Source organism: Lissotriton vulgaris, chromosome 7, assembly GCF_964263255.1.
Source record: "Lissotriton vulgaris chromosome 7, aLisVul1.2, whole genome shotgun sequence".
Classification (NCBI taxonomy): domain Eukaryota; kingdom Metazoa; phylum Chordata; class Amphibia; order Caudata; family Salamandridae; genus Lissotriton; species Lissotriton vulgaris.
The window spans coordinates 204318220-204345529 of NC_141695.1; the positions used below are offsets into that span (position 1 = coordinate 204318220).

The 27310-nt window shown below is 44.8% G+C and overlaps 1 protein-coding gene across 1 annotated transcript in view; it reads right to left on the reverse strand.

The window, feature by feature from the left end:
• Nucleotides 1-25112, reverse strand: part of LOC147701198 (B-cell receptor CD22-like) — a 324178-nt gene extending 299066 nt beyond the window's left edge. Inside the window, exons 1-2 of the mRNA XM_086929943.1 lie at nt 25026-25112; nt 24325-24418 (exon numbers count right to left, since the gene is read on the reverse strand). Coding sequence (XP_086786069.1) covers nt 24325-24364 — 40 coding nt within the window. The 5' untranslated portion in view covers nt 24365-24418; nt 25026-25112. The remainder of the gene's footprint in view (nt 1-24324; nt 24419-25025) is intronic.
• Between the last annotated feature and the right edge of the window lie 2198 nt (nt 25113-27310).

Genomic DNA, 27310 nt, shown 5'->3' on the forward strand with positions numbered 1-27310 from the left:
CTCCAGCAGTGTGCAGTGTCACTGAAGTAAATTGGGAAACTGACGCAGGGGTTCATGGTCCTAGTGGTGGGAGGGACACCCCACTGACTGAGAGGAGCAGGGAGGGGGGTTCCTCCATGGTTGATGTCCTGGTGTGTGAGTGTGAAGACCACCCAGAAGAGTGTGGGTTGAATGACAGAGACAGCCAGATACTCTCATGCCAATTTCAGGAGAGTGGTGTGGAGTACGTGTGCGAGGTACTGGACGGTGAGGTGAAGGATACTTTGGTTAACACCTGTGGGGGACTGTGTGATCCAATTGTGGGAGAGCATATTGTAAGTCCCTGTTTTATAGAGCTATGTCAACACCTTTTGAAGTGTGAGTTCTCTGACCCCAGGGAGCTTGCACAGGAGGCAGACTTCTGGCTGCGTGCGAGAGGGTCCGAAGAGGTATTTAGGAATGATCCTAAAAGGAGGGGCTCTCGTCCTGTCTCAGTGGGGACTAAGTGAGTGTGGGGCTGCGTGTCCCAAGGTGCCTGAAATCCAGTCTTGGGGCCTGGATGGTTCTTTAAGGGAACACAAGGTAGGGAGCCTAGTCTGTCCTGATGGGCTGCCCATTGAGGGGGATCCCCTAGTGTCTGGTGAACCGGGAGTGTCTGTAGGCAAGCCTCCATCAGTTCTCGTGTCTGGCAGTGCCACTCCTAAGTGGAGGGTGTAAAAGTCCAGATTGAGGAGTGAGAGGGGGAAAGAGTCCGCAGTGGAAGAACCAGTGCGCTAGGGGCTAGCCAGAAGGGCTGAGTCACCAATCAATGACCATGGTGACACCACTTCTGTCCTGGGGGATCTTCACGCACTGTCTGATGGACAGGGGTCGGGAGATCTGCGCCAGGAAGACTGTCACACGACACATGAGTTGTGTGTTACCCTCGGGGGCATGCGTGCTCCCCAGGAAGTCCTGGTGTGCCTGGCGGGTACTCAGCTGCAGGGTTTAGTCTTGGGTTGGGGAGCCAGGAAACTCCAGCTAAAGCGCCAATAACGGGCTTGATAATATGCCCTTGTGAATTCCCATAGAAGCCCAGGTTAACACCAGAACCAGGGCTTCTATGGGAATTCACAAGGGCATATTATCAAGCCAATTATCGCCGCTTTAGCGGCAGTTTCCTGCCGATAAAAGCAGCGATAATGTATTGCCCTTGCTTGATAATATGGCCCATAGATTTTTGGTAGGCACAGGGAGATCAGGTGAGTCACCCAGAATCACAGGCTGTGGAGCCACGCCAAGACTCGAACCTGGTTCCCCAGCGCTGAGTTTGTCAGATCTGGCCATTATGCCACATCCTCTTGCCACTTTTAGGGCATTATGGTTAGTAGTTGGTTCTTTTATAGGTGGCGCTAACAGGAGAAATGGACTGGTGGAAGCTGCCTCCTGTCGAGAAACCCGGCCTTTTTTTTTTATTTTATAAATTAACCACTGATATATATAGTTCTGTACCTCTGCATGTATGTGTTATACTATTCATCGCTCTTGAATATTCACATCATGTGCAATGTATGCTACACATATGTACTTTAACTTCTCCTGCTAAGGTATCCCTTTTATCACTCTGTAAAATGCACACCATGTGCAATGTATACTATGTATCTCTGCTGCCATGGGATATATCTTTTATCACTCATGCATACCATGTACAATATACTCTATTCATTCATCATTTCACCCTTATTTGTTGGCATCTTATTTTAGTTTTCCCTCTGTTTTCATTTAAAGCAGTTACTAACATTATACATTAGGAAAAATTCAAAAAGGTAAATGTATGTGTTTTTAAAATGCAAACTTTACACTCACTATCTACTTTCCATGATTCCTAAGGCAGCTAGAACGGGATTAATTAGTTTACACTGATGACAGTGCTGTTTTGCACTATAATTTCTGGATTATAAATTGCACTGGTGCTGCTTCTTTTCTGTGCCAATATTTGCTCTGCTTGATAAGTGCAGAAATGTCATTTGAACCGATGAACAAATCACAAGTGCAGATAACGCTTTCGAATACATCGATTGCTCCTGCACCAGGATACGCTTCCTCAGACAGCAATGCTGACGCTCAACCGGTGATTCGCCTGTATCTTTCTGACTTTGTTCAGGTTTTGCGGTTTTCAATAATGTGTGACGTCAGATGGGACTTCACCCAGTTTGCTGGCCTCCCCCTTCTGCAGTGGGTTGGTTGCCAAGGAAGTTGCAACATGAGCAATGATTTAGCTTAAAATAACTCTTGCAACGCGAAGTTGTGACATCTGTCAAAACAGGATCCCTCCTCCAGAATTTAAAAATAAGAAAACAAGAAAACCAAGACTTGAGACACGAAAAAACAAAGTTTAGATGTGCAGCAATTCACTTTTTATGTAGGAGTGACTTTAAAGGTACAAAGCTCGATTTAAAAACTACTTGATGGTCAGTCATGTAAATTCCAAAGACATATGCTACATTTTTTTTAATGCAACATATACTACTGGTGAAAGTACTTAAAGCATGCCTGAGACAGGCAGGTCAGGTCAAGTCAACCACCAACACCAACAGATAACTGAAATTTGTGGTTTATGAAGGGTTTACAATTGTCCCTTCATCCCCTCGATGGCGATATCGGACCATATTGCTCATTATGTATTTTTTTTATACGATATGAGTTAGTGATTGATTTTAATACTCTTTGCAGAGATTTAGAGTATTTTAGCGCCATCCCTTTACAGTTTATTGTTTGCCTGAAACTGCAGACATGTCCATCAATATTTAGAGAAATATATGTTTATGTTTCAGACAATAGGCTAATATGTATAATATTTTAAATGCAACAATGTATGTTATTATAAATCCAACTTTAAATGCAAAGCACATCGTAAGGAAACTAAAATCATGGGTGGCGGATTTACAAGCCCCTTTCCGTCATCTCTGCGCCGCCGTTGCGTCACTTTTTGTGACACAACTGCAGCGTGAAAATGCGGCCCATTTACAAGGTGACACATCTAAATTGTAAAGCCCTCCATCACAATATCAATCACTGACAGAATTTCGACCTCAAAAATATCGACCTACAAGAATATCGAGTCAGAAATATCGAGGACAAGAATATCGACATCCTATCTACAACATGGTAAGTACAAAAATATCGAAAAAATAATATAGATGTTAAAAATATCGATGTTAAAAATATCGTTTTTTTTCCCTTATAAATGTAACATAAAGTAAATAACACTAATAAATAAATTCTACATAGTTAAAAGTATCTAATAATGTTTAAAATTAATAAATAATACATATATAATAATAAAACATTATTTAAATATATACAGTAAATATATAACATATATGTACTGAACAATAAGTTGTATTATTTATTTTAGTAATTTATAACTTAATAAAATATATTCTAAATTACAAATACTTTTACAAACATTAAAAAATAGCATAAATGAAATGTAAAAAACATACAAAATTAAATATAAATGTAATATTTTTAAAATTAATTATATAACACGTTGGATTGCGTAAGGGTAAAAATAACTATTCCCACTCCAGAGAGTGCAACAGTAGGGAAAGCGTTGGATAGCGTAGGAGTATAAATTACTATTCCCACTCCAGAGAGTGCAACAGTAGGGAAAGGGTTGGATAGCGTAGGAGTAAAAATTCCTATTCCCACTCCAGAGAGTGCAACAGTAGGGAAAGTGTTGGATAGCGTAGGAGTATAAATTACTATTCCCACTCCAGAGAGTGCAACAGTAGGGAAAGCGTTGGATAGTGTAGGGGTAACAATTACTATTCCAACTCCAGAGAGTGCAACAGTAAGGAAAGCGTTGGATAGCGTAGGGGTACAATTTACTATTCCCACTCCAGAGAGTGCAACAGTAGGGAAAGCATTGGATAGCGTAGGGGTATAAAATTACTATTCCCACTCCAGAGAGTGCAACAGTAGAGAAAGCGTTGGATAGCATAGGGGTAAAAATTACTATTCCCACTCCAGAGAGTGCAACAGTAGGGAAAGCGTTGGATAGTGTGGGGGTAACAATTACTATTCCAACTCCAGAGAGTGCAACAGTAGAGAAAGCGTTGGATAGCGTAGGGGTACAATTTACTATTCCCACTCCAGAGAGTGCAACAGTAGGGAAAGCGTTGGATAGCGTAGGGGTACAATTACTATTCCAACTCCAGAGAGTGCAACAGTAGGGAAAGCATTGGATAGCGTAGGGGTACAATTTACTATTCTCACTCCAGAGAGTGCAACAGTAGGGAAAGCGTTGGATAGTGTAGGGCCAACAATTACTATTCCAACTCCAGAGAGTGCAACAGTAGGGAAAGCGCTGGATAGCCTAGGAGTATAAATTACTATTCCCACTCCACAGAGTGCAACAGTAGGGAAAGCGTTGGATAGCGTAGGAGTATAAATTACTATTCCCACTCCAGAGAGTGCAACAGTAGGGAAAGCGTTGGATAGCGTAGGGGTACAATTTACTATTCCCACTCCAGAGAGTGCAACAGTAGTGAAAGCGTTGGATAGAGTAGGGGTAACAATTACTATTCCAACTCCAGAGAGTGCAACAGTAGGGAAAGCGCTGGATAGCCTAGGAGTATAAATTACTATTCCCACTCCACAGAGTGCAACAGTAGGGAAAGCGTTGGATAGCGTAGGAGTATAAATTACTATTCCCACTCCAGAGAGTGCAACAGTAGGGAAAGCGTTGGATAGCGTAGGGGTACAATTTACTATTCCCACTCCAGAGAGTGCAACAGTAGTGAAAGCGTTGGATAGTGTAGGGGTAACAATTACTATTCCAACTCCAGAGAGTGCAACAGTAGGGAAAGCGTTGGATAGCGTAGGGGTAAAAATTACTATTCCCACTCCAGAGAGTGCAACAGTAGGGAAAGCATTGGATAGCGTAGAGGTATAAATTGCTATTCCCACTCCAGAGAGTGCAACAGTAGGGAAAGCGTTGGATAGCGTAGGGGTAAAAATTACTATTCCCACTCCAGAGAGTGCAACAGTAGGGAAAGTGTTGGATAGCGTAGGAGTATAAATTACTATTCCCACTCCTGAGAGTGCAATAGTAGGGAAAGCGTTGGGTAGCGTAGGGGTAAAAATTACTATTCCCACTCCAGAGAGTGCAACAGTAGGGAAAGTGTTGGAGAAGCGCAGGGGTTAAAATAACATACTTATAAATAACAAAATGTTTTAGTAATAAAAATGTAAACTATTAAATAAATATAAACCATACACAATGCCTATACATAATTATTATATACATGATTATCAAATTTTATTTAGCCCAAATTAAATATTAAACAATACCAATGTATATTATTTAATGACCAATTAATAATTATTTATCAATTATATTATTAACAACACAATTAATTTAAATACATTATTACTTAATTACATTTTAATTACTTCCCACCATATTCCCCTATTAACCCACACACATTTATCTATTTACTAATTAATGAAAATTATTTACCAATTAATTAAAATTAATAACCAATTTATTATAATTTATTAGCAATTATTTCTAATTAATTTATAATTCCAACTAATTAATAAATAATTAAACATAATTAAATTACTTCCCACCCTATTCCCCTATAAACCCACAACCCACTACAAAACATATTTATCAATTAATGATTTATTCATATTTTATTTCCAATTAATTAGAATTATTTAGCTATTAATGAATATTAATTTATAACTCATACTAATTATTAATTAATTAAACATAATTAAATTACTTCCCACCCTATTCCCCTATAAACCCACTACCCGCTACAGAACATATTTATCAATTAATTAAAAATAATTACCAAATAATTAACTTTAATTAGCAATTACTGTGGAGAAGTGTGGCTCATTGGTTAGAGGCGGCAGACCCGTAAGCAGAGGACGGCCCGGGACCAGGGTTCGATTCCCGATGCGGCAGGGTCGTGGACCAGGGTCAGCGGAATCGATAATTCTCGCCTCGGTGCCTACTCTGGTCAGGGACCACACTCGGCAACTCTGGGCATCAGCTTGCCTCATCTTCACAACGGCCCCCCCAGACCGCCGGGGATGCTTGGTCGCACCTTAGAGATACCCATCTGGGACCATCTCTCAGGGTGAGCCAGGACAGGTTCCCCAGCGGTCGAAGCGTGGAGATACTCCTCCGGGAGTCGATTCCTAGCGCTATATAAACCCGCAATTAAATTAAATTAAATAAATTTGAATTATTTTATTACTCCTAGTAATTAATAATTATTTAAACATAATTAAATTACTTCCCACCCTATTCCCCTATAAACCCACAACCCGCTACAAAACAAATTTTTCAATTAATCAATTAATTAAAATTAATTTCCAATTAATTAAAATTAATTAGCAATTAATTAAAATTAACTTATAACTCCTACTAATTATTTAAAGTACTTCCCACCCTATTCCCCTATAAACCCACAACCCGCTACAGAACATATTTATCAATTAATTAAAATTAATTACCAATTAATAAAAATTAATTATCAATTAATTAAAATTATTTTATAAGACCTACTAATTAATAATTAATTAAACATAATTAAATTACTTCCCACCCTATTCCCCTATAAACCCACTACCCGCTCCAGTACTAAAACATATAATTTGCTTATAAATAAATTTATGAATATATAAAATTAATACACATATAATATTATTTATTTTAAATACTTAAGTAACACATATAACACATACATAATAAAAAACTAAAATAACATACAAATATCGATATTAGTGTCATCGAAATTAGTGACATCGATATATATGCTAACGATATTACTAACTTCGATATTACTTACATCGATATAATTATTTTCGATATTACTTACCTTAGGGTCGATATTCTGTCCTACGATATTCTTGACATCGATATTCTATACCTTCGAAATTTATAACACGATATTTTTGTAGGTCGATATTTGCAACTCGATATTTTGACTGTGTACCCACAATATACCTGTGGCAGATTTAATGTATGCACGTTGGGCGTTCTCACGCAGAAAAGCCTCGTAAAAGTGATGCAGTGAAATCTTGTAGATTTCACTGCGCCATTTCTAGAATGCCACTGCGTCAAAACCTTACACCTGCTTGAAGCAGGGGTAAGAAGTGACGCAGCACGATGAGGATAGGCCTCAACATGCATTGCTGGAGGTGCGTCGGGCTTGCGACGCGACTCCAGCAATGCGTGACTCTTGCGCCAACAGATGCGTCAGAATTTCTGACGCGTCTGTCAATCCTTGCACTATGGTGCGCCGTATTGTATATACCACTCATCCAAGGTGGCGCAAGGAGAGTGACGCATCTCTACAGAGCCCCAGGCTTTATAAAATGTGCTTGTCTTTTATTGTACATTGACACTATAGAGTAGGTTTAACAAGAAATACAAATAAAGAAAATAAATTGCACCATGAGACACATGCTGAAGGACTGTTTAACATTCAGGATAGTTTGTTGATGGAAAAAAGAATGCATTCTCAACCTCTCAAGAACTGGGTGTGCCTGGGATATATAAAACTTTTTTAAATAATATGCTAGACACTTAGCAAACTGAAGTAATGCAGGGAAAAAAGATATGGGTCTAATGGAAAACTAACATTGGGAAGAGGCATGTTTATTCCACTTTGTGCAATTCCACTTTGGGTTCCACTTTGCATAGTTCAAGATTTCTAACCATATACAATTTACACACATGTAACTAGTCACATTTGTGATTTTCACCAGTTGCTCATGCCATAGAAGATATTGTCCGGGAGGCGTTATACTGCGCTTCACATGTGAATACCCTTCAATGCCTTTAAGATTAACGTAGGTGACCACTTGTCTTCGATTGATGTGATAACACACAGACTGCACAAACAGCGTTTTTGAAAATTTGGGACAAACGCACTCGGCCGAAATATGGCCAAATGTTTGATGATGAGGGCCAGCAGGCACTGCGGTGGGATAGAGGTAAATTATGGCTGTCTCCTGGAAGCCCTGACTATGAAGCTTTGGCCAGCCTATGAATATGGAGCGGTGAGTGATGGCAGAGAATGGGATATACTCTAGTAAGGGTTGTCACAGGAAATTTACAAAGATATGGCTAGTGACTAGTGAATAATTGATCCTGGAATGTTTTAGAAAGTGCAAAAGCTATTCATGTTAAACAAGCAAAAAAGCCCAAATGAGGATGAGGAATACACAGATAGTATTCTTGGAGGAAGGCCTACAAAACTCTGCAAATCTGACTGTGTATTTTCAGATTGTCTCATACATATTGAAAAACGAATAAAGTATATTTGAGAAAAAATGGCTTCCCTGGCCATAGAGGAGGTAAAGCCATCACTGCGCATTTCAGTAATCTAGTCTTTGTTGAATTTTGAATCTTGAGGTCTATGGATAACAATGTAAGAATGTCCTTTATTAAAGAGAGTTTTAAATAGGGTGGCCCAAAAAAACGGCATACTAGTGAATAGCCAAGCCTGCCTTCCTAGCGGTTCCACATAAAGATTGAACAGTATAGGTTCTAGAATGTACCCCTGGACTGCCTGCATGCCGAAAATGTAGTGCAAGGGGGGGGCAGTCAACCTACCCTGACCAGTGGTTTGGGGCTTGTTTGTTGCATTTATAAAAGTATCACTGCTTCAGGGTTGAATGTTGTATATTTTTCTAAGTTTTCCTAGAAATAAAACATTTTTCAAACTGTAAATAGTGCTTTATTTCATACTGCCTGCTTGGTTTATTCCATAAAGGAACTTTAGCAGAAAAGTTATTCATTGCAATTCACCTTTTTCTTTTGCTAGTTCCTTGCATCATAATATTACAAGCATAAATTACAATCTAATACGTTGATCTAATACACACCAAATGTTAATTAAGGAACAGCAAAAAAATGCCTCTATTCTAAAAGCATTTTGCATGGGTGAGTTTGACTTACACATAAAAACATGTAGACTTTTTTACAATTACAAACGTTTTCCTATTGTCAAATGTTGGATTTATTCTTGTGCAGGATGGCCTTCCACAAATATGTTTGAGTGAGAATATCACAAGCAAGGTTTAGTGGCTGAAATGTAAATCTGTGCACACTCACAAATGTACATATTTGTGGGATTTCATAACCTCACCAGTGGTGGCTGGTGACCTTTCAAAGTGGAGGGCCGCAATACTTGGCTCGACATCCAATGATCAAGTCTAACTTCATCTCGAAGGGTTTGTGGAGTTTACTCACACTCGCCTGCACTCAGCTTTACTCTCTCACTCAGTCTTATTCACTTATGTCCATTCATACTTCCACTCACTTCTACTTTCTCTGACTCACTCAGTCTCACACTGTCCTACTCACACTAACTCAGTTCCACTAATTCACTCTTTTTCAGCTGCACTCAATCTCACTCTGAGTCACTCGAACTCACCCAGACTCACTTGGTCTTCTCCTTGTTCTCACTCAGTCGCCATTATTCTCACTCATTCTGACTCATGCAAACCCTATGACTTACTCTGCATAACTGTGACTCACTCATTCTCACTTAGTCTCAATCGGATTCACTCTGACATGCTCATTCGTATTCAGCCTCACTGATTCACTCAGCTCTACTCATTCCAGTTCACTTTATCTCACTCTTGCTCTCTCATACTCACAAGTACTAGGAGGAAGGGGTCCCAGTGTGAGCGGGGAACATATGAAACATTTTCAAAAGAATTGATCCAAAGCAATTGTTGGGATCCACAAAGTTTTATTTACTATGGGATCAGGTGTAGTTAATACATGTAGCATAGCAAATCATCAACTGTATTAGAAGTCATACAGTGCCCCAGGAGGGAGAGGAGGGGTGATAGTGTGAAGGTAGGGGAGTGATGGGATAATGTGACAGTAAAATCAGCAATTTGGAAAATTGTTCATGCCATAACGAGTATTGCGACAACTGCCATAATTAAATGACAACATTATTTTCAAGAGGGCATACAACACAAAGTACAATAAATATACAGATATCTAATTGTGTGGTTGCCGAAGAAAGAAAGACCGTCGACGTTTCGACCCTCTGAGATTGCAGGAAGATTTAACCTTGCTGCGTGGTCTTCATCAGGACCGGGGAAGGGGCAGAGGACCTATTAATAAAAGTATAAGGGACTTAGGTTAGAGGAGTCTAACATAAACCTCTAAATTATCGCATGGGTAGTAACGAGCGTGAAACATCAACATCATCAATTGAATTAATGGTAGTGAGAATTCGGTTCAAATCACATATCACAGTTAGGGTAAGCTCACATGGGCTCCATCTTTATGTTTGGTAGGTACACTATTGCCAAAGAATAATCTGTTTAATTGATGTAAAAAATGTCTTTAACTTTGACGTCGGCGGTCTTTCTTTCTTCGGCAACCACACAATTAGATATCTGTATTTATGGCATGAACAATTTTCCAAATTGCTGATTTTACTGTCACATTATCCCATCACTCCCCTACCTTCACACTATCACCCCTCCTCTCCCTCCTGGGGCACTGTATGACTTCTAATACAGTTGATGATTTGCTATGCTACATGTATTAACTACACCTGATCCCATAGTAAATAAAACTTTGTGGATCCCAACAATTGCTTTGGATCAATTCTTTTGAAAATGTTTCATATGTTCCCTGCTCACACTGGGACCCCTTCCTCCTAGTACTTGTCAAACCCAGGTCCCAGTGACTCTTTTGGGTAACCCCCTTGTATACCAAACTCTCATACTCACAGTCGGACACATTCTCACACATTCCCACTCACTCTCATTCATGCAGTCTCACTCTGACTCAGCCTCACTCAGAAACATTCTGTATCTGTCTGCCTCATTCAATCTTACTTATTCTCAGTCTGCCTCACTTAATCCTACTCATCAACCTTCCATGCATCTTCACTCACACAAACTCACTCTACATCACTTAATTTAACCCGACCTCGCTCATTTACACTTCTTTTCACTCATTCTCACTTATTCTGACTCCTTTAGTCAAACTCATTCTTACTTTGACTCACTCTGCCTCATTCATTCTCTCACTTATTCAAATTCACTCAGATTGTGACTTACTCATTCTCAGTCACAGTAACACGTAGTTACACTAAATGCCAATCTCCCTCACTCACTCATTCATTCTGTCCTACTCACTCTTTCTAGCACTCATTCTCACTTACTCTTACTCATTCCTTCACTGAATCCATTTCACCTTCATTTTCACACACACACGCAAGAGTAGACACACAGACATGCTCACACACTCTCTCACAGATAAACACTCTCACCCATAAGCAAACAACATTTAGAAGCTGTTTAACTTACCTCACAGCCTGCAAGGGTCACGTTTGGACTTCTCCTCCTCTCTGCTTTGAACGCTGCAACATGAAACTGAAGCATTGAACCTGCACGGTTTCAATCTCTGCTGTTTCACTCCACTGTTTCCGAACTATGGGGTATAATAACAAGGGTGTTTATCTCCGCTTTTTTGGCTTTAAAAGCCAAGAAAGCAGAGATAAAATTATCTCCCTATTACCTAGCTGTCGCTAACACCAGTTAGCGACAGCTAGTAGAAGATAGCTACCATCTTGGGCCCCGCTTTGCATGTCAGTGATATTTATCACTAATGACATGCAAGCTGGGCGTGCCAAGATGTTAGTGACTGGAAACAGTCGCTAACATCGCTATCTCCTATTACCAACTTTTGGAGATATTCGCGCTAAGAGCGATTATCTCCAAAAGCTAACACCTGCCCTGAGCAGTTCTTAGCCATGTTATCCAATGGTAGGTGGATAACATGGCTAAGAGCATTAGCTCGGCAATGCATGAATATCGCGGACTTTTCAGCGATATTCATTCATTTCGGCCGATTTTTATCGCTTAGGAGATAAACCTTGATAATAGCAAGGTTCCAAAGCGATAAAAATCGCCGCAGCTCGGCAATAAAAATATTGCCAATAAGCCAACATAGCGATAATTATCAATAGTTGATGGTAAAATGCCCATATGTAACAAATTGGGAAAGGGTGGGGTAACAGGGTGATTTGCGTAACCACATGCACTGCAGGGTCCATGGAGATCTTTAGCTGTGACACTTCACCACATCACAGATTAGTGAGGCACTGAGGCATGGGCTGGGATTTCACCAGTAGCCCTGGAGCCCAGAAAGGGAGAACCAACACTGAAAAACACACCTTAAACCCTTTCCTGGTCTGGAAAAGATTGAATATTTACTGCAGTAATGGATAGTAGTAAATACTCTTCAGTTTAAGAAAGGAGACCCCCCAGAATTGGTGATGTGTAAGAGAAGGATTGTTTTCCCTGGAAAAGAAATTAACAAGTGTGTGTGAACCTGTTTATTTTTATAAATTATAACAAGCACGTACATTTTCTTTATGAGAAAATGGAATTCACAATAATTTGCCGGGAGAACAGCAAATGTTGTAGGTTTCTCTATCTACTTCTGAAAAATGTTGTGAATCCCTAAGGGCAGGAATCTGCACTCATGTGAGCCTGTTACTCTTTGAATATAGATTAACAACTTACTTTGGAGAATTATGACATGTAGGGTTTGCTATTTCGCAGGTGCTGATAGGCTATCCTCTACTGTGAGGAAGTAGGATTTCCCTACAATGCACTCATCACTACATTGTGACTCATGACTGTGTGCTGGGGAGAGTGAGGCCCAGATGTCAGTAAGCATGCCCAATACAATAGAGCGAGGGACACCAGAGAGAAGGATATCCATCAGTCAGACAGTAGAATTCACGAAAAATGCTTTTGGGCGTGAACACAAAGCTCACACAGAAAACAAATGCCTATTGCACACAACAAGAGAGTGATTACTTTTCAATTTCTCTACAACATGTCACAATGGACACAGATTTAAACATAATATATGTTAAGCTGTCAGAGCCGCTGTACGTGGAGATGGAGCGAGTATGCTCCCAACGATAGCAATCCGGATGGTTTATCTTCCAAACTGTTGAGCCGACTGCCTCTGTGACTAGCGGGATCCCGTGTTCCAGAAAGGACCTGAAAGGTGCTGATTCCCTTTACTTCAAAAAAACCTTTTTCATTCGCTACAAAGCTCACACAGCTCTACCTGTAATTGTGTATTGGACTTGGACGTTTTTGGCAGGTTCACCCCTAAACCGGACGGACGAACGGACATGGTGGTAGTCATTTTAGGCCACTGCACACTTTAGCATTGTGGCCCAGTGTAAAGTGCCTGCGCTCTCTGTGGTACATTTGGAAGGTTGGCCTGCCCTCCCATAGGAATGCATGGGGATTCCATGATCAGTGTGTGTCAGTGGTTATTCCTGTTATGAGAGGAGCTGTGTGGTCAACTCCGGTATGTCTAAAATCGTGTGAATAAATGCTGTGCAATAGTGTGCAGATTTTTTATTGGTATTTTAGAAATGCCACTTTTAGAAGTGGGCATTTCTGTGTCCTATGTGTCTTCCTGCATGATGTGAATTGAATGTCTGGCTTGTGAGTGACAGGAGCTGAGAGGTGTGGGTGGCTCCAGGAGCCAGCGGGAGTCTGCCCAGTGGTGAATAGCAAGATCTGCATGCAGATGAGAGGGAAGAGTTGCACCTGGGGCCTGAATAGGAATGTGCCTTCCCTCCACAATACTGGCACCACCCTCTGTGGTGCATCTGAACCCTGAGCCTCCACCTGACAAAGGAGAGCAAAGCTGAGCAAAACAAAGTGCGATAAAGCTCCCCTGAACCAGTTGAATCTGGGATAAGCCTGACTGCTCGTGCCAAGCTACCAAGGAGGTGAGCAGGGGTTATGTTTGACGTGTAACTTCATTGCCCTGACTAGAGTGGTGGTCTCTGCCTAGCTTTGGCGCAAGCCTTAGCCAACCAGAGATCCCATTTCTGACATTGTGCAATAGAATGTGGCACATGAAGACAAATGAATTGCAACAATAATTTTCGTGAATGAAGTGCAGTCATCAAACGTGTCCAAGAGTCGTGTAAGATTGGGGTCACACAGGGATCCTTCTTCTGCTCAAGCTGCTGCAATTGCATTTTTTATCGCTGAATGCTACTTAGCATGATGGGGGAGAATGTAACTCTAAAATCTTAGGTGATTTGAAAACACACAGAACCTCATTCTGCAAGATCATAAAAATCTGCTATCTTATCATCCTGAATCATTTACAATGAAATAAACAAAGCCGAAAGGTCTGTCTTATAACTGAAAATTCTTGTAGGTTACTATATCAATCAATCAATCAGTGACACTTGTAAAGCGCGCTACATACCCGTAGGGTCTCAAGGCGCTTGGGGGGGGGGTGCCGCTACTGCTCGAACAGCCAGGTCTTCAGCTTCTTCCTGAAGGAGAGGTGGTCTTGGGTCAGGCGCAGGTCGGACGGGAGGGAGTTCCAGGTCTTGGCGGCCAGGTAGGAGAAGGACCTTCCTCCTGTAGTCGCTCTTCGGATGCGGGGGACGGCGGCGAGGGCGTGGTTGGCTGATCGGAGGTGGCGTTTGGGAGCGTAGAAGTTGACTCGGCTGTTGAGGTAGCTCGGGCCTTGGTCGTGTAGGGCTTTGTGTGCGTGGGTGAGGAGGCGGAAGGTGATTCTCTTGTTGATGGGGAGCCAGTGAAGGTCTCTCAGATGTCCGGAGATGTGGCTGGATCGTGGGATGTCGAGGATGAGTCTGGCTGAGGCGTTTTGGATCCGCTGGAGTCTCTTCTGGAGCTTGGCGGTGGTCCCGGCGTAGAGGGCGTTGCCGTAGTCCAGTCGGCTGGTGACGAGGGCCTGGGTGACGGTCTTCCTGGTCTCTGTGGGGATCCACCAGAAGATCTTCCGTAGCATGCGTAGGATGTTGAAGCACGCCGAGGAGACGCTGTTGACTTGCCTGGTCATGGAGAGGGAGGAGTCCAGGATGAAGCCCAGGTTTCGTGCATTGTCTGTCGGTTTGGGTGCGGTGCCCAGGGCGGGAGGCCACCAGGAGTCGTCCCAGGCGGAGGGTGAGGAGCCCAGGATGAGGACCTCCGTCTTGTCTGAGTTCAGTTTCAGGCGGCTGGTCGTCATCCACTCGGCTACCTCTTTCATCCCTTCGTGCAGGTTGGCTCTGGCGGCGGCCGGGTCGTTGGTCAGGGAGAGGATCAGCTGGGTGTCGTCGGCGTAGGAGATGATGCTGAGGTGGTGTTTGCGTACGATGGCCGCGAGGGGGCTCATGTAGACGTTGAAGAGGGTGGGGCTCAGGGATGATCCTTGGGGGACGCCGCAGATGACTTCGGAGGCCTCTGACTTGTACGGTGGTAGGTGGACTCGCTGTGTTCTTCCGTCGAGGAAGGAGATGATCCATTCCAGCGCCTTGTCCTGGATTCCGATGTTGCTGAGGCGCCGTATTAGGGTGCGGTGGCAGACCGCGTCGAATGCCGCGGAGAGGTCTAGGAGGATGAGGGCCGCTGTTTCTCCATTGTCCATCAGGGCTCGGATGTCATCGGTGGCGGCGATGAGGGCGGTCTCGGTGCTGTGTTTGGCTCGGAAGCCGGACTGTGAGGGGTCGAGGGATCCGTTCGTCTCGAGGAAGGCGGCCATCTGCTTGTTGACGGTCTTCTCGATGACTTTGGCTGGAAACGGGAGAAGCGAGATGGGGCGGTAATTCTTGAGGTCGGTGGGGTCCGCTGTTGGTTTCTTGAGTAGAGCGCTGAGTTCGGCGTGTTTCCAGCTTTCAGGGAAGATGGCGGTGTCGAAGGATGTGTTGATGATGTCTCGCAGGTGGGGTGCGATGACAGCGTCGGCCTTGTTGAAGACGTGGTGAGGGCAGGGGTCGGTTGGTGATCCGGAGTGGATGGAGTTCATCGTGCGGATGGTGTCTTCGGTGCTGATCGGGGTCCAGGCATGGAGGGTGGTGGTGGGGGGGGGTGGCTGGTCGGTCGTGGTGTGCGTTGGTTGGTTGTTGAAACTGCTGTGTATGTCTGTGATCTTGTTGTGGAAGTATGAGGCGAGGGAGTTGCAGAGGTCTTGCGATGGGGTGATGTTGTTGTTTCCTGCGCTGGGGTTGGAAAGCTCTTTCACGATGTTGAAGAGTTCCTTGCTGTTGTGTGCGTTGTTGTCCAACCGGTCCTTGAATGCTGTTCTCTTGGCGGCGCGGATCAGCTGGTGGTGTTTCCGGGTGGCAAGTTTGTTGGAGGTCCTGTTGTCCGGTGTCGGTTCCCTTTTCCAGACTTTCTCGAGGGCTCGGCAGTTCTTCTTGGAGCTCTTGAGTTCGTCGGTGAACCATGGGGCCTTCTTGCTGCCGGGTCTGCTAGGCGGGGTCCTCAGCGGGGCGAGTTCGTCCGCGCAGTTGCTGATCCACTTCGTGATGTTATCGGCGGCCTGGCTGGGGTTCGCTGAGCTGGCAGGAGGGTGTTGGCTCAGGGAGGTGGCGAGCTGGTCTGCTGTGATCTTGTTCCAGCTTCTGCGGGCGGTGTGTTGCTGGTGTTGGTGGGTCGTCGTTCTCTTGAAGGTGAAGTGGACGCAGCTGTGGTCCGTCCATTGAAGCTCTGTGGCGTGGCTGAAGTCGATGTCTGTGCTGGATGAGAAGACGGCGTCGAGTGTGTGTCCGGCGAGGTGGGTGGGGGTGGACACCAGTTGCTTGAGTCCCAGGTTGGCGAGGTTGTCGAGCAGGGTGCTGGTGTTGTGGTCGTTGTTGTTCTCCAGATGGAAGTTGAGGTCTCCCAGGAGGATGTAGTCAGCGGAGGGGAGGGCATGCGGGCTGATGAAGTCGGCGATGTCCTCGCTGAATTGCGTGCGTGGTCCAGGGGGTCGGTAGATCAGGGTGCCTCTGAGGGTGGTGTTCGGGTTGGTGTGGATCTGGAAATGCAGGTGTTCGGCGCTGGTCAGGGTGTTGTCGGTGCTGGTCGTGAGACGGATGGTGTTCCTGTGGATGATGGTGATGCCTCCTCCCATCTGGTTGGCGTTTCGGTCCCTCCGGACGATCTTGTAGCCCTCTGGGATAGCGATGGCGATGTCGGGAGCTGAAGAGGCGTTCATCCAGGTCTCCGTGAGGAAGGCAACGTCAGGGGCTGTGGTGTCTAGAAGGTTCCAGAGTTCGATGGCGTGTCTGTGGACGGAGCGGGTGTTGAGCAGGATGCACTTGAGGTGGGTGCTGCTGTAGTTCGACTTGGCGGGTGCTGGTGCGGGGCTGGTCCGGATGCAGGAGAACTTGCAGGCGTGGCAGCTGAAAGGTCCGTGGGTGCGTCTTGGAGTGGCTTGGTGGCATTCTGGGAGTCGGCCGGTGTTGAGAGCGATGAGGGTGGCGGCTGAGTACGTCAGGTGGGTAGGTCGTGATCTTCGAGGTCCAGGGGTCCTGGCGCTGGTCGCGATCTGGTCGCGGACGGGCGCAGACGGGCTTACCTTTGGCGCGCCTTCGGCGCACAATCGGCGCGCCCGCTGCGCGTGACCGCTGCGCGTTCGCACGGTCGCCATTTAAGGCGAAGTGCGCGGGTGGGCGGGGCAGCTGGGAGGCGGGAGCGGGGAGGGTTACAGAAGACAAAAGGGGCGGGGACAAGCGGCGGTGGCGGGAAGGGAGGGCGGGGGGCGGCGCGGTAGGCGGACAACAAGGAAGGAGAGCAAACACGGAAACAAATGCAAAAACAGGCACAAATTAACGCAAAAAGCGGGGAAAAAGAGAGTTACACAAAGTTAAACAAAGCAAGCACAAAAAACTGTCAAAACAAGGGAAAAAAACACTCGCAGCGGCGGCAGCCGGCAAACGAGGCAGCAGCGAGGCAGAGGGCAGGCAAGGGGCACACGCAGCAGCTGGTGGCCGTGCGGCGCGGGGGTGTCCCACAAGTGGGTCACACTCACCTGTGTCGCACGGTCGCCATTTAAGGCCAAGTGCGCGGGTGGGCGGGGCAGCTGGGAGGCGGGAGCGGGGAGGGTTACAGAAGACAAAAGGGGCGGGGACAAGCGGCGGTGGCGGGAAGGGAGGGCGGGGGCGGCGCGGTAGGCGGACAACAAGGAAGGAGAGCAAACACGGAAACAAATGCAAAAACAGGCACAAATTAACGCAAAAAGCGGGGAAAAAGAGAGTTACACAAAGTTAAACAAAGCAAGCACAAAAAACCGTCAAAACAAGGGAAAAAAACACTCGCAGCGGCGGCAGCCGGCAAACGAGGCAGCAGCGAGGCAGAGGGCAGGCAAGGGGCACACGCAGCAGCTGGTGGCCGTGCGGCGCGGGGGTGTCTAGTCACTCTAGTCACTCTAGTCACTCATCCATTCATCCATGTACTCACACATCCATCATCAATGCACTCAATCACTTAGTGAGGGACTTGTGCACTTTCAGCCAGACCTATTGACTTTGCTGCTCAGTTGTGAACAGAGTGAGAGAGACTGTGCCACATTGGAACCCAGGGAGACGCACTCAAATGGATCGCATCTTTACTCATGGAACAAACACCGAGGATTCGCCTACCACCTTTCAGCTCGTCATCAAAGAGCACACTATCTGCGGTCTCCCTCAAGATCAAATGCCTGAAGCGCAACACAACAAGACCGAAGTATTGATCTTTGGGAACAACACCTCCCATGGAATGACAAATGGTGGCACACCAAACCTAGATCCACTCCCACACCAACAGACCATGCCCCCAACCTCTAAATTCAATGGTTCCCCATTGACATGAGGAAATCCATCACCCAGTCCCTAGTCCCCAGCTGGGCTACAGCAACACACTGTATGAAGGAACCACCACTCAACTTATGAGAAGACTAGAAGACAATAGAGAACTCAGCAGCCAGACTCATCCTTAAACTACACAAATGGACCCACATCCCCCCAACCTGGGAGCCTTCACTGGCTCCCCATCCACAAAAGATGCCAATTCAAGATGCTGATAGATGGCAATAAAGCCCTTCACAACCAATGACCAGCATACATCAACCACTGCAAGATCTTCCAGCCAGCCATGGCTCGTGCAGGTAAGAGTGGCGGGCAGTGGGGCCCAGTGGGGGGGATTACGACAGGCGTCGACGAGGGAAAATTCACTATTTATTTAATTTTCCCTTGTGACCGTCTGTCGAAACCACCTCCCAACCCACCCCACCACACTTACTTGCACAGGCCGTGGCTGCTTCTAGCAACCATCCAGACACCTTCACTCTACCTCCTTTACCCTCGCACAGAGATTGCACATCCGCTGAAGCCACAGTGGAGGCTGTTCCTTCTCCTATTTCGCCTCCAAGTCCTGGAACATCCTGCCCCTCCACCAAAGGATATTGTACTCTGTTGGACTTGGCCCTTTGTGGCTAAAGTTCCTTAAACTTTTTGCCTTCCTCCTAGAACTTTTTCTGACAATATGTTGCTGACTTAGATGCTTTGGGCACTTTGCCACTGCAGACCAGTGTCAAAGTGCAAGTGCTCCCTGTATAAAGTGTTATGATAATTGGTTGTCCATAACTGGTATGTTTGCCTTACTAGCAAAGTGCACTGTGTGCGCCAGGGCTGGTAATGCAAATGCTACGAGTGGGCCTGCAGTACTAATTGTGCCACCCACACAAGTAGCCCTAAAGAGAGAACTCAGACTTGCCACTGCAGTCACTGCACGCAGTTTGCTAACTGCCATGTTGTCCTGACAAGTGCACCCTTACCCTTTCCATTCAATGCACATCAGACACCCCTATAGTAGGCCCAAGGTACCCCGCTGGGCAGGGTGCTGTGTCTGTGAATGGTAGGACATGTACTGAGGTGTGTATCATGTCCTAACAGTAAAATACTCACCATTTCATTTTTCACTGTTGCAAGGCCATCTTGCCCATAGGACAGAATGGGGAAGGCTGCGTAATATTTTTCCAGCCTATCTTCCCATAGGCTTAAGATGGAAAGTTGTTCTTTAGTGTGCCTGATCTCACAATTTAATAACACATCTTTTTGTGAAGGTGTTTTTTGAATGGTGTGTTTAGAAACCACACTTTTAGAAGTGGCTGTTTTTTTTGTTCTAACAATTCTGTGTGTCTCTGCATTGTTGTGGTTTGACTGTCTGGATGTGAACGTGATAGGATCTGGGAATTGTCTTGACCCAGGGGAGGAGTAGGTGAGACAGCAGCAGTCTGACCTGCATCTAGAGTGTAGAGGGGAGGAATAGCCTCCTGGATGTGAAGAGGCTTGGGCTGCAGCCATAAACGAATGGCTTCACCTTCTGCTGAGTGATTGAGAAACCAGACCCCCATTATCAAAGAAGAAGGTATCACTGGCAGGAAGACACCAAGAACGGGTTTGGACATGGGTCAGTGCCCCCTGAACACGAAGACTTCAAAGACATTCAGGGGTATAACTATGAGAGCTGAAACCCCTGATCATTGGACTGGTCAAGACTGAATTGAAACTACTGTGTGGTCAAGAGGAACCTCTGCCAACAGCTAAAGAGAATGAAGAGAAGGACTGACCCTTGCTGAGTGTTCTGGGGCTGGCCTGCAGTTTGTTCATTTAACTAAGGAAGAGGCTAAGGGACGTTGCTGTGAGCTATGTCCCCCTGCTTGAAAGGACTTTGCTGTGTGCTTTGTCCTGAATTAACTTGTCTCCAAGGGCCCGGGGAGAGCTGGCTCCCTGTTGTGGACACTCAGGAACATCAAAGTTTCCAAGTGTGTCTCAGCGACGCAGTGTGCGTGTGCTTTTTGAAGCCTGAGACCGTCGTAAGCATTGCCCCAGGACTGTGTGGCCTGAAACCCAACCGAGTCTCAGCGACGCTGGGTGCATGTGCAGCCTAAGACTGTCTGGGGTCCGTGGTGCTTTTTGGGAAGTGCCCGTGACAGCAGTCCCCGCAGCGTGAATCATCGTCCACGCTGCTGTGTAACTGTTTGTGGCCCAAGCCGTCATCGTAACGGAGACTGCGAATCAAGATTGCTGCCGCCGGCCCGAGACGCAACGTGCTGAATGATTTTGTAAAGCTAATGAAGTCATGAGGTAATCGTGATCGTTGTTCGCAAGAGAAATCTGTCCAAGATCGTCAGCAATGGATAAGGCAGCAACGTAACCTGTCCGGCTACAGCGTTGCCTTGCATCAGAGCTGCGTCATCATCGGAAGCGCCCAGCAGGACGTCTGAGGAGCGGGAAGAGAGAGAGAGCAAGGCAGCGCATCCCCCAGGTAAGGTTTGGACTTGCATTACGAACTGCCTTATTACCTGCATTAGGGATTGTATTATTCCTGCATAACGAACTACCTGATGATGTTCATTGAGGATTGAATTATTCTCGCATTAGGAATTGCCTTATTACTTGCATTAAGGAGTGCGTTATATTTGCATTACAAACTGCCTGATTACGTGCATTGAGGATTGCATTATTCTTGCATTATGAACTGATGACTACTTGCAGTGAGGACTGCATTATTCATGCATTACGAACTGCATTGGTCTGACAATACAAACTGCATAGCCTCGCACTAGGACTGCCTTTGAACATCGTGAACTCATTAATACCGCAACAACCTAGAAGTGTTTGTTGGCCTAAACACCGGCAATGTGAAATATTACGAATACGCTTATGTTGGATTTTTATCGTTTGGTCTTACCATATTTTTCTTCTTGATAAAGATACCGCTATTTACATACATCAGTGTGGTGTCTATTTGTGGTGTTATCACTATGTCACTGGGAGGGTTGCTTCAAATACTTTACACAATGCCTTGAAAATAAGCCTGTCTGCTCCTGCCAAGCTACCAGGGGGTGAGCAGGGGTTATCAAAGAGGGTTTCCCTCCTTTCACTGACTTGAAGCAAGGGTCCCTATTTGGACTAAGGTGCCTGCCTCAGCCAACTTGAGACCCCCAGTTCTAACACACTCCCTTCAGGAAGAGATTCAAGACCTACCAAGCATTCTGCGGCACATGTTGAAAGAGGAAGAAGCCTCTCAGAATAGTTTTTATGCAGGAAAGTGATCATTCCTGCACAAACACAATCCGGCATGCATTGGTGGCACCCTTCAACCATGGTGCAAGGATGCCTGTGATAGTGACAGGTTGCCAAAACTGCACCAACACAAGGGGAAAGGACAGGAATGCGCCATATAGGACTAATGCTGTGCATTCCTGCCCTTTCTCAGTGATGCAGCGCAGCAAGGTGACTTGCTGTGCTTTTCCTGCACCACAATCTACGGTGCATTCCCTCCCTCTCTCAGTGACGCCATGCAGCACAGCGCAGCGAGATGACTTACAGTGCTGTGCTGCACCACAATCTTCATAAATTTGGCCCTAAGATAGAGAAAACTCAATATTTTGTGAAATAACCAACATTTAAGAAGTCTTTCATACAAAGGGGAGAGTGTTTTTGCGTTATTGTATGTGTTTGTGTATAAATTCCTGGTGAAATCCGACAGACACCTCACCATACCCGACTGAAAGCAGCTGTACCTAACTATTTACGAGAAAATACATGTATGAGGGAGTGTAACATCCCCCTTGAAGCTTCTCCTCTGTAGGGAAGGTAAATAGTAATACAGCTCGCCTCTTCTCTAGCAGTGGGAAACATTGCATTTCATGTGAAAACATAGGAACATGGTCCCCTAGCAGTCAGGAGGTTTCTATTTTTGGTGCGCTGGGGCCAACTGACTACTGCAAACCACTTCCTCACTTTTGATACAGGGTCTGCCTTTACAATGTCTTTGCCAGTCGAGATGTAACTGAAGTACTCCATATACAGAGGATGAACCCTGTCGCCAATTTACTATTGGCCCAAACTGAGCGAAAGGAACACCAGTTTTGCACTTGAAACTTACAGGAGCGAGGAAATGCAGTCCAAGGTTTTCTTAAAGAGATGGTGTATGGTGGAAACTTAGAACTCAGCAAGGCACAATAAAACCTAAAAAAATCCGCACCAGGGCCCTTATTTATGAGGCCTTGCGTCAGTTTTGCGCCGCCGGTGCGTCACTTTTTGTGACACACCAGCGGCATAAAATATGCGTCTTGTTGCACCATATTTAAAAAGTGACGCATCTAGGTAGATGCGTCACTTTTTAAACCCCTGCGCCACATTAAACCTGCGTCAGGTATAATGTATGCAGAGGGGGCGTTCCCCCGCAAGAAGCCTCGTAATAGTGACTCAGTGAAATCTATGAGATTTCACTGCGTCACTGTTAGGACGCTGTTGCGTCAAAATCTTGCGCCTGCCTCACAGCAGGCATAAGACTGACGCAAGCCCTTTCACATGGGGCTTTCCCCATGTGAAAGGACGCATTGCTGGAGTTGTGTGACTTTTGTGACACACTCCAGCAATGGGTCACTTTTGCGCTTACAGATACGTCAGAAATACTGACGTATCTGTAAGTCCTTGCGACATGATGCGTCATACATTAAATATGACGCATCATTGGTGTCGCAAGGAGTGCGCAGTGAAAAGTGACGCATCGCTGTTTTCCCACAGCGATGCGTCACTTTTCATAAATGAGGCCCCAGGAATTTGTTTTTTTTTTAAAAGTACTTTAATTCACAAAGAAATACTAACATAAAATAAAAAATGCACATATTCGATTGAAATCAATACATTTCCAGCCCCTCCAGAACTCGACAAGATAGTATCTCAGTGTTATATAACGTAACATCACTTCCAGTGTTGTTTGTCACAGAGTTCACAATACACATACCCTTCTTGCTACATTAGTCATGGAGGCACATCATGCAAAACACTTCAAACTCTATGTGACAGAGGAACTAGGGGCCATATTATCAAGCATGGGTGATACATTATCGGCGCTTTTATCGGCCGGAAACTGCAGATAAAGAGGCGATAATGGGCTTAATAATATGCCCTTGTGAATTCCCATAGAAGCCCAGGTTCTGGTGTTAACCTGGGCTTCTATGGGAATTCACAAGGGCATATTATCAAGCCCATTATCGTCGCTTTATCGTCAGTTTCCTGCCGATAAAAGCGGCGATAATGTATCTCCCATGCTTGATAATATGGCCCTGTATTAGCAACAACAGAGAGCGCAGCCAAAGCACCTCTTTCAATACTGCTTTTTAATTCTATTTGTTTGTACATGTGCTCTGCCTGAGAGCTAAAGTCTACCTAAAGAAGTTGATGCAATTTCCCACAGATGATTGGAAGCTATAACTGGATCATTCCCAGAACCAAGAAAGACTCCAAACCTCCATCCTTGTGAATTAAAACATTGGCCTTATCACTCTCCAGATTTTATGCAGTGCCCTATACACAAAGCACTGGTATATTGACATTGATTACTTCAGTGCTAGCACAATCATGTAATATTTTTACAAACTAAAAATGCATTTCATCCATAAATGACATGGAGCTTCTCACAGGGAAACCAACACCTGTCAGCCTCTGGGTTCTTACTTTGATAATCTGAAGTACTCACATTGCAGCGTGATCAGTGCGAGGAGAGGAGTCCAGAACATCTGCAGGCTTTGAGTGGAGGACACAACACTGGCACTGAAATAACAAGGTTTGAGCTAAGGAAGTGGAAATAAACAGTTATGCACTATGCATATGTAGTTTTAGGTTAAATTAACACCATCTACATTTGTACAATATTAGTCTGAAAATAATGGAAGCCAGGAAAATTATTGATTACAGTTCAAAGTAAGTGGAGGTCTGGGGTCAAATTAAAACAACAACAAACATGTTTTACTCGCTCAAATTGCTTGGTAAGTCTGTCTTTAGTATTTGTTGCCATTGCGACACCACGCGTGACGCAAGGGTAACGTAATACCATGATACATCTGGTCTTACCTCTGCTAAATCGTCTAGTTAGTCTATCACTTCCTAATAACACAAATGGGGCTTTGGTAGATTGGGATGGCTGTGGGGACTGTAGTTAGATCAGCAGTGACAGTCCTTCAAATTGCATAGCTTGATTTACCTGAGTGGAACAAAGGCTCCTGTGTGTTCCACACAATAGTTAGGGCAAAAAAAAAAAAAAAAATCAAATGGCCTCATGGATTAAATGATGGTTTTAAAGCCATGACATTCAGAAAATGCATCAGGATTGTATGACAGATGTTTTGCTCCCCAAAATAGATGATTCGGCTAATGACCACGAACATTAATTCGACTTACCTCTGAGTGGGGCGAGCCGTAATGTAAGTTCCTTCTCTTCAGGGGCACATTTGGGTGTGACAAGTAGATCACAGTTACACCACCAAGAGTGAGAAGAGGAAGAGAGGGTCTGGGAAGGCAGAATATGTTAAGCACGAGGGGGCGGGGGTGGGGGATGAGCCTGCTGAATGATGCAGAAGAGAAATGGGAGAGGCGGTTTGAGAGAGCAACGCCGGAAGGAAAATCACAGTTTCAAAAAGTTCGAATAAACCTCTGAAATCCCTTGGGCAGTTGAGTGATTGAACTAAATCACCGCATCAAATTCTACCTTTATTTACCACCTGTTAACATGAATGCTTTGATCTGTCCCTCCACATCTTGCCCACTGTGCCAGTCTCACAAGAATAAATACAATGAGCTCATTTGCTGATGTGTCGATATCCATAGTACATCTAGGTGATGACCTCACCATATGTTTTTTTAATCTTAATCTACAAGTCAATGAGTCGTTACAATCCATGTGTATGAAGGCAGAGCCTTGCTTACCTGCATCTCTAGGCATGCAGAGCTTTCTCAGGCTTCACACTGGGCAGACAGGGACACACAACCAATTCCCCTAAAATGCCCAGTTCCAAGATCACATGCAATTAATGTTTTTAGTCAAATCGTAATTATTTGTGACGAAAAAGATAGTAAGATGTATGCTACTGTAACAGTTAATTTCTTTGTTGCATGAAAATAGTAAATATTTATTAAAGCCAGTATGCGAGCAGCTGCTGAAGTCCGTCTCTTTATGAGGCACCATCTCATGGTTATTAAAACTTTAAGCCTTATTTACAAGCCCCTTGCGCCTCTGATATGTCACTTTTTGTGAAACACCGGCGGCGCAGTGTGTTGCCCTATATTTACAAGGACATGTAAAGCCACCCTGTTCGACTTTTCGTGTCCTGGTAAATACAGCCCCTTTTCGCCCAGCACTGTGTGTGAAAGGGGCGTTCCATGGGTTTTGCTGTGGGTGTTCCCGTGCAACCTATTCCTAGATTTACGAGAAATGTTAAACCTGGGAATGCTTCAGAATGCCACGCCTCCCCAGGGGAGGAGTAGGGAGGCCTCTTTCTATGCGTGCTGCAGAATAACTTTTTATGATGCTGCATTCTGCAGCACACATAAAAAGAGGAAAACACCTCTCATGAGTGTTTTTGTCCAGGAAGCCTTCCTGCACAAAAATAATCTACCACTGCATGGCAGCCAATTATGCGCCAGGGCAGTGGGGAGCACAGGGGTCCATCATATTGAAATTGAAATTGATTCAGAGCGGTGCCGCAAGCCATTTTGATGCATGACGCAGGGTGGCTTTATATGTACTTTTCAATGTGAGGCACAAAAAGTGCCTTGGTAGATTAGCTGCTTTGATTTACCACTTTTTAGATCGAGCCTGGAGTCATCACACATGTACAGGACTGGAGTGTGGAATGGAAGCCCTGCCCACTCTCCGCCCATATTTGTTATTGGCTTTTGTTATTGTCCTAAATAGGCTTGTTAGTCCCTTAGTCCCTCCTTTGTACCGCCTTGCCTTTATTTGTGACCTCCAATGGCGACTGGATGTTTTACTTCGGTTGTTACACGGTATGTGCTATGTATTCTGTAAGCACTCATTTCTTTATTGAGTCTCTGTTACTGCAGGCAGGACATGCGCTCCTTCAGCTGGACACGCTTGTGTGTTTTTTAAGCAGCACAGCCACGCTTTATCCTATTTTATGTGGTTTTACATTAACAACCTAAAGCCCTGCATCCTCCACAAGACCGTCTACATGACCTATAGCCTGCAGTATATCTACTTTTTTATTTCAGGACGTAAATTCTTCGTAAATCTAGAATCTGAAAAAGTGACTGTGTTTGTTGCAAGATCATTTGGCTCCTGTCTTTTAATCAGCAATAAAAATGGTGCAACAGCATTCCACTCCCTGTTTTCTTCGAAGCAAATTCTTTATATACTGTATTTTCCGGCATATAAGATGACTGGGCGTATAAGACGACCCCCCTACTTTTCTTGTTAAAATATAGGGTTTGTGCTATGCTCGCCGTATAAGACTACCCCTCTTCCAACGCAGTCACCACATCTTCAACCAATCTGCATAGCCATTTTGAGAATTTATTTTGGGTTTATTAGTGATTCTAGTGCTCCTCCGTGACACTAAGTGTAAATAACTGTCCTGTTCCTATATATTTTGAATATGGGTATAGTCCTGTTGGTACGCTGAGTACAGTAATTAGAAAATGTAGCTACTTACGGTAACCCTGCTTAA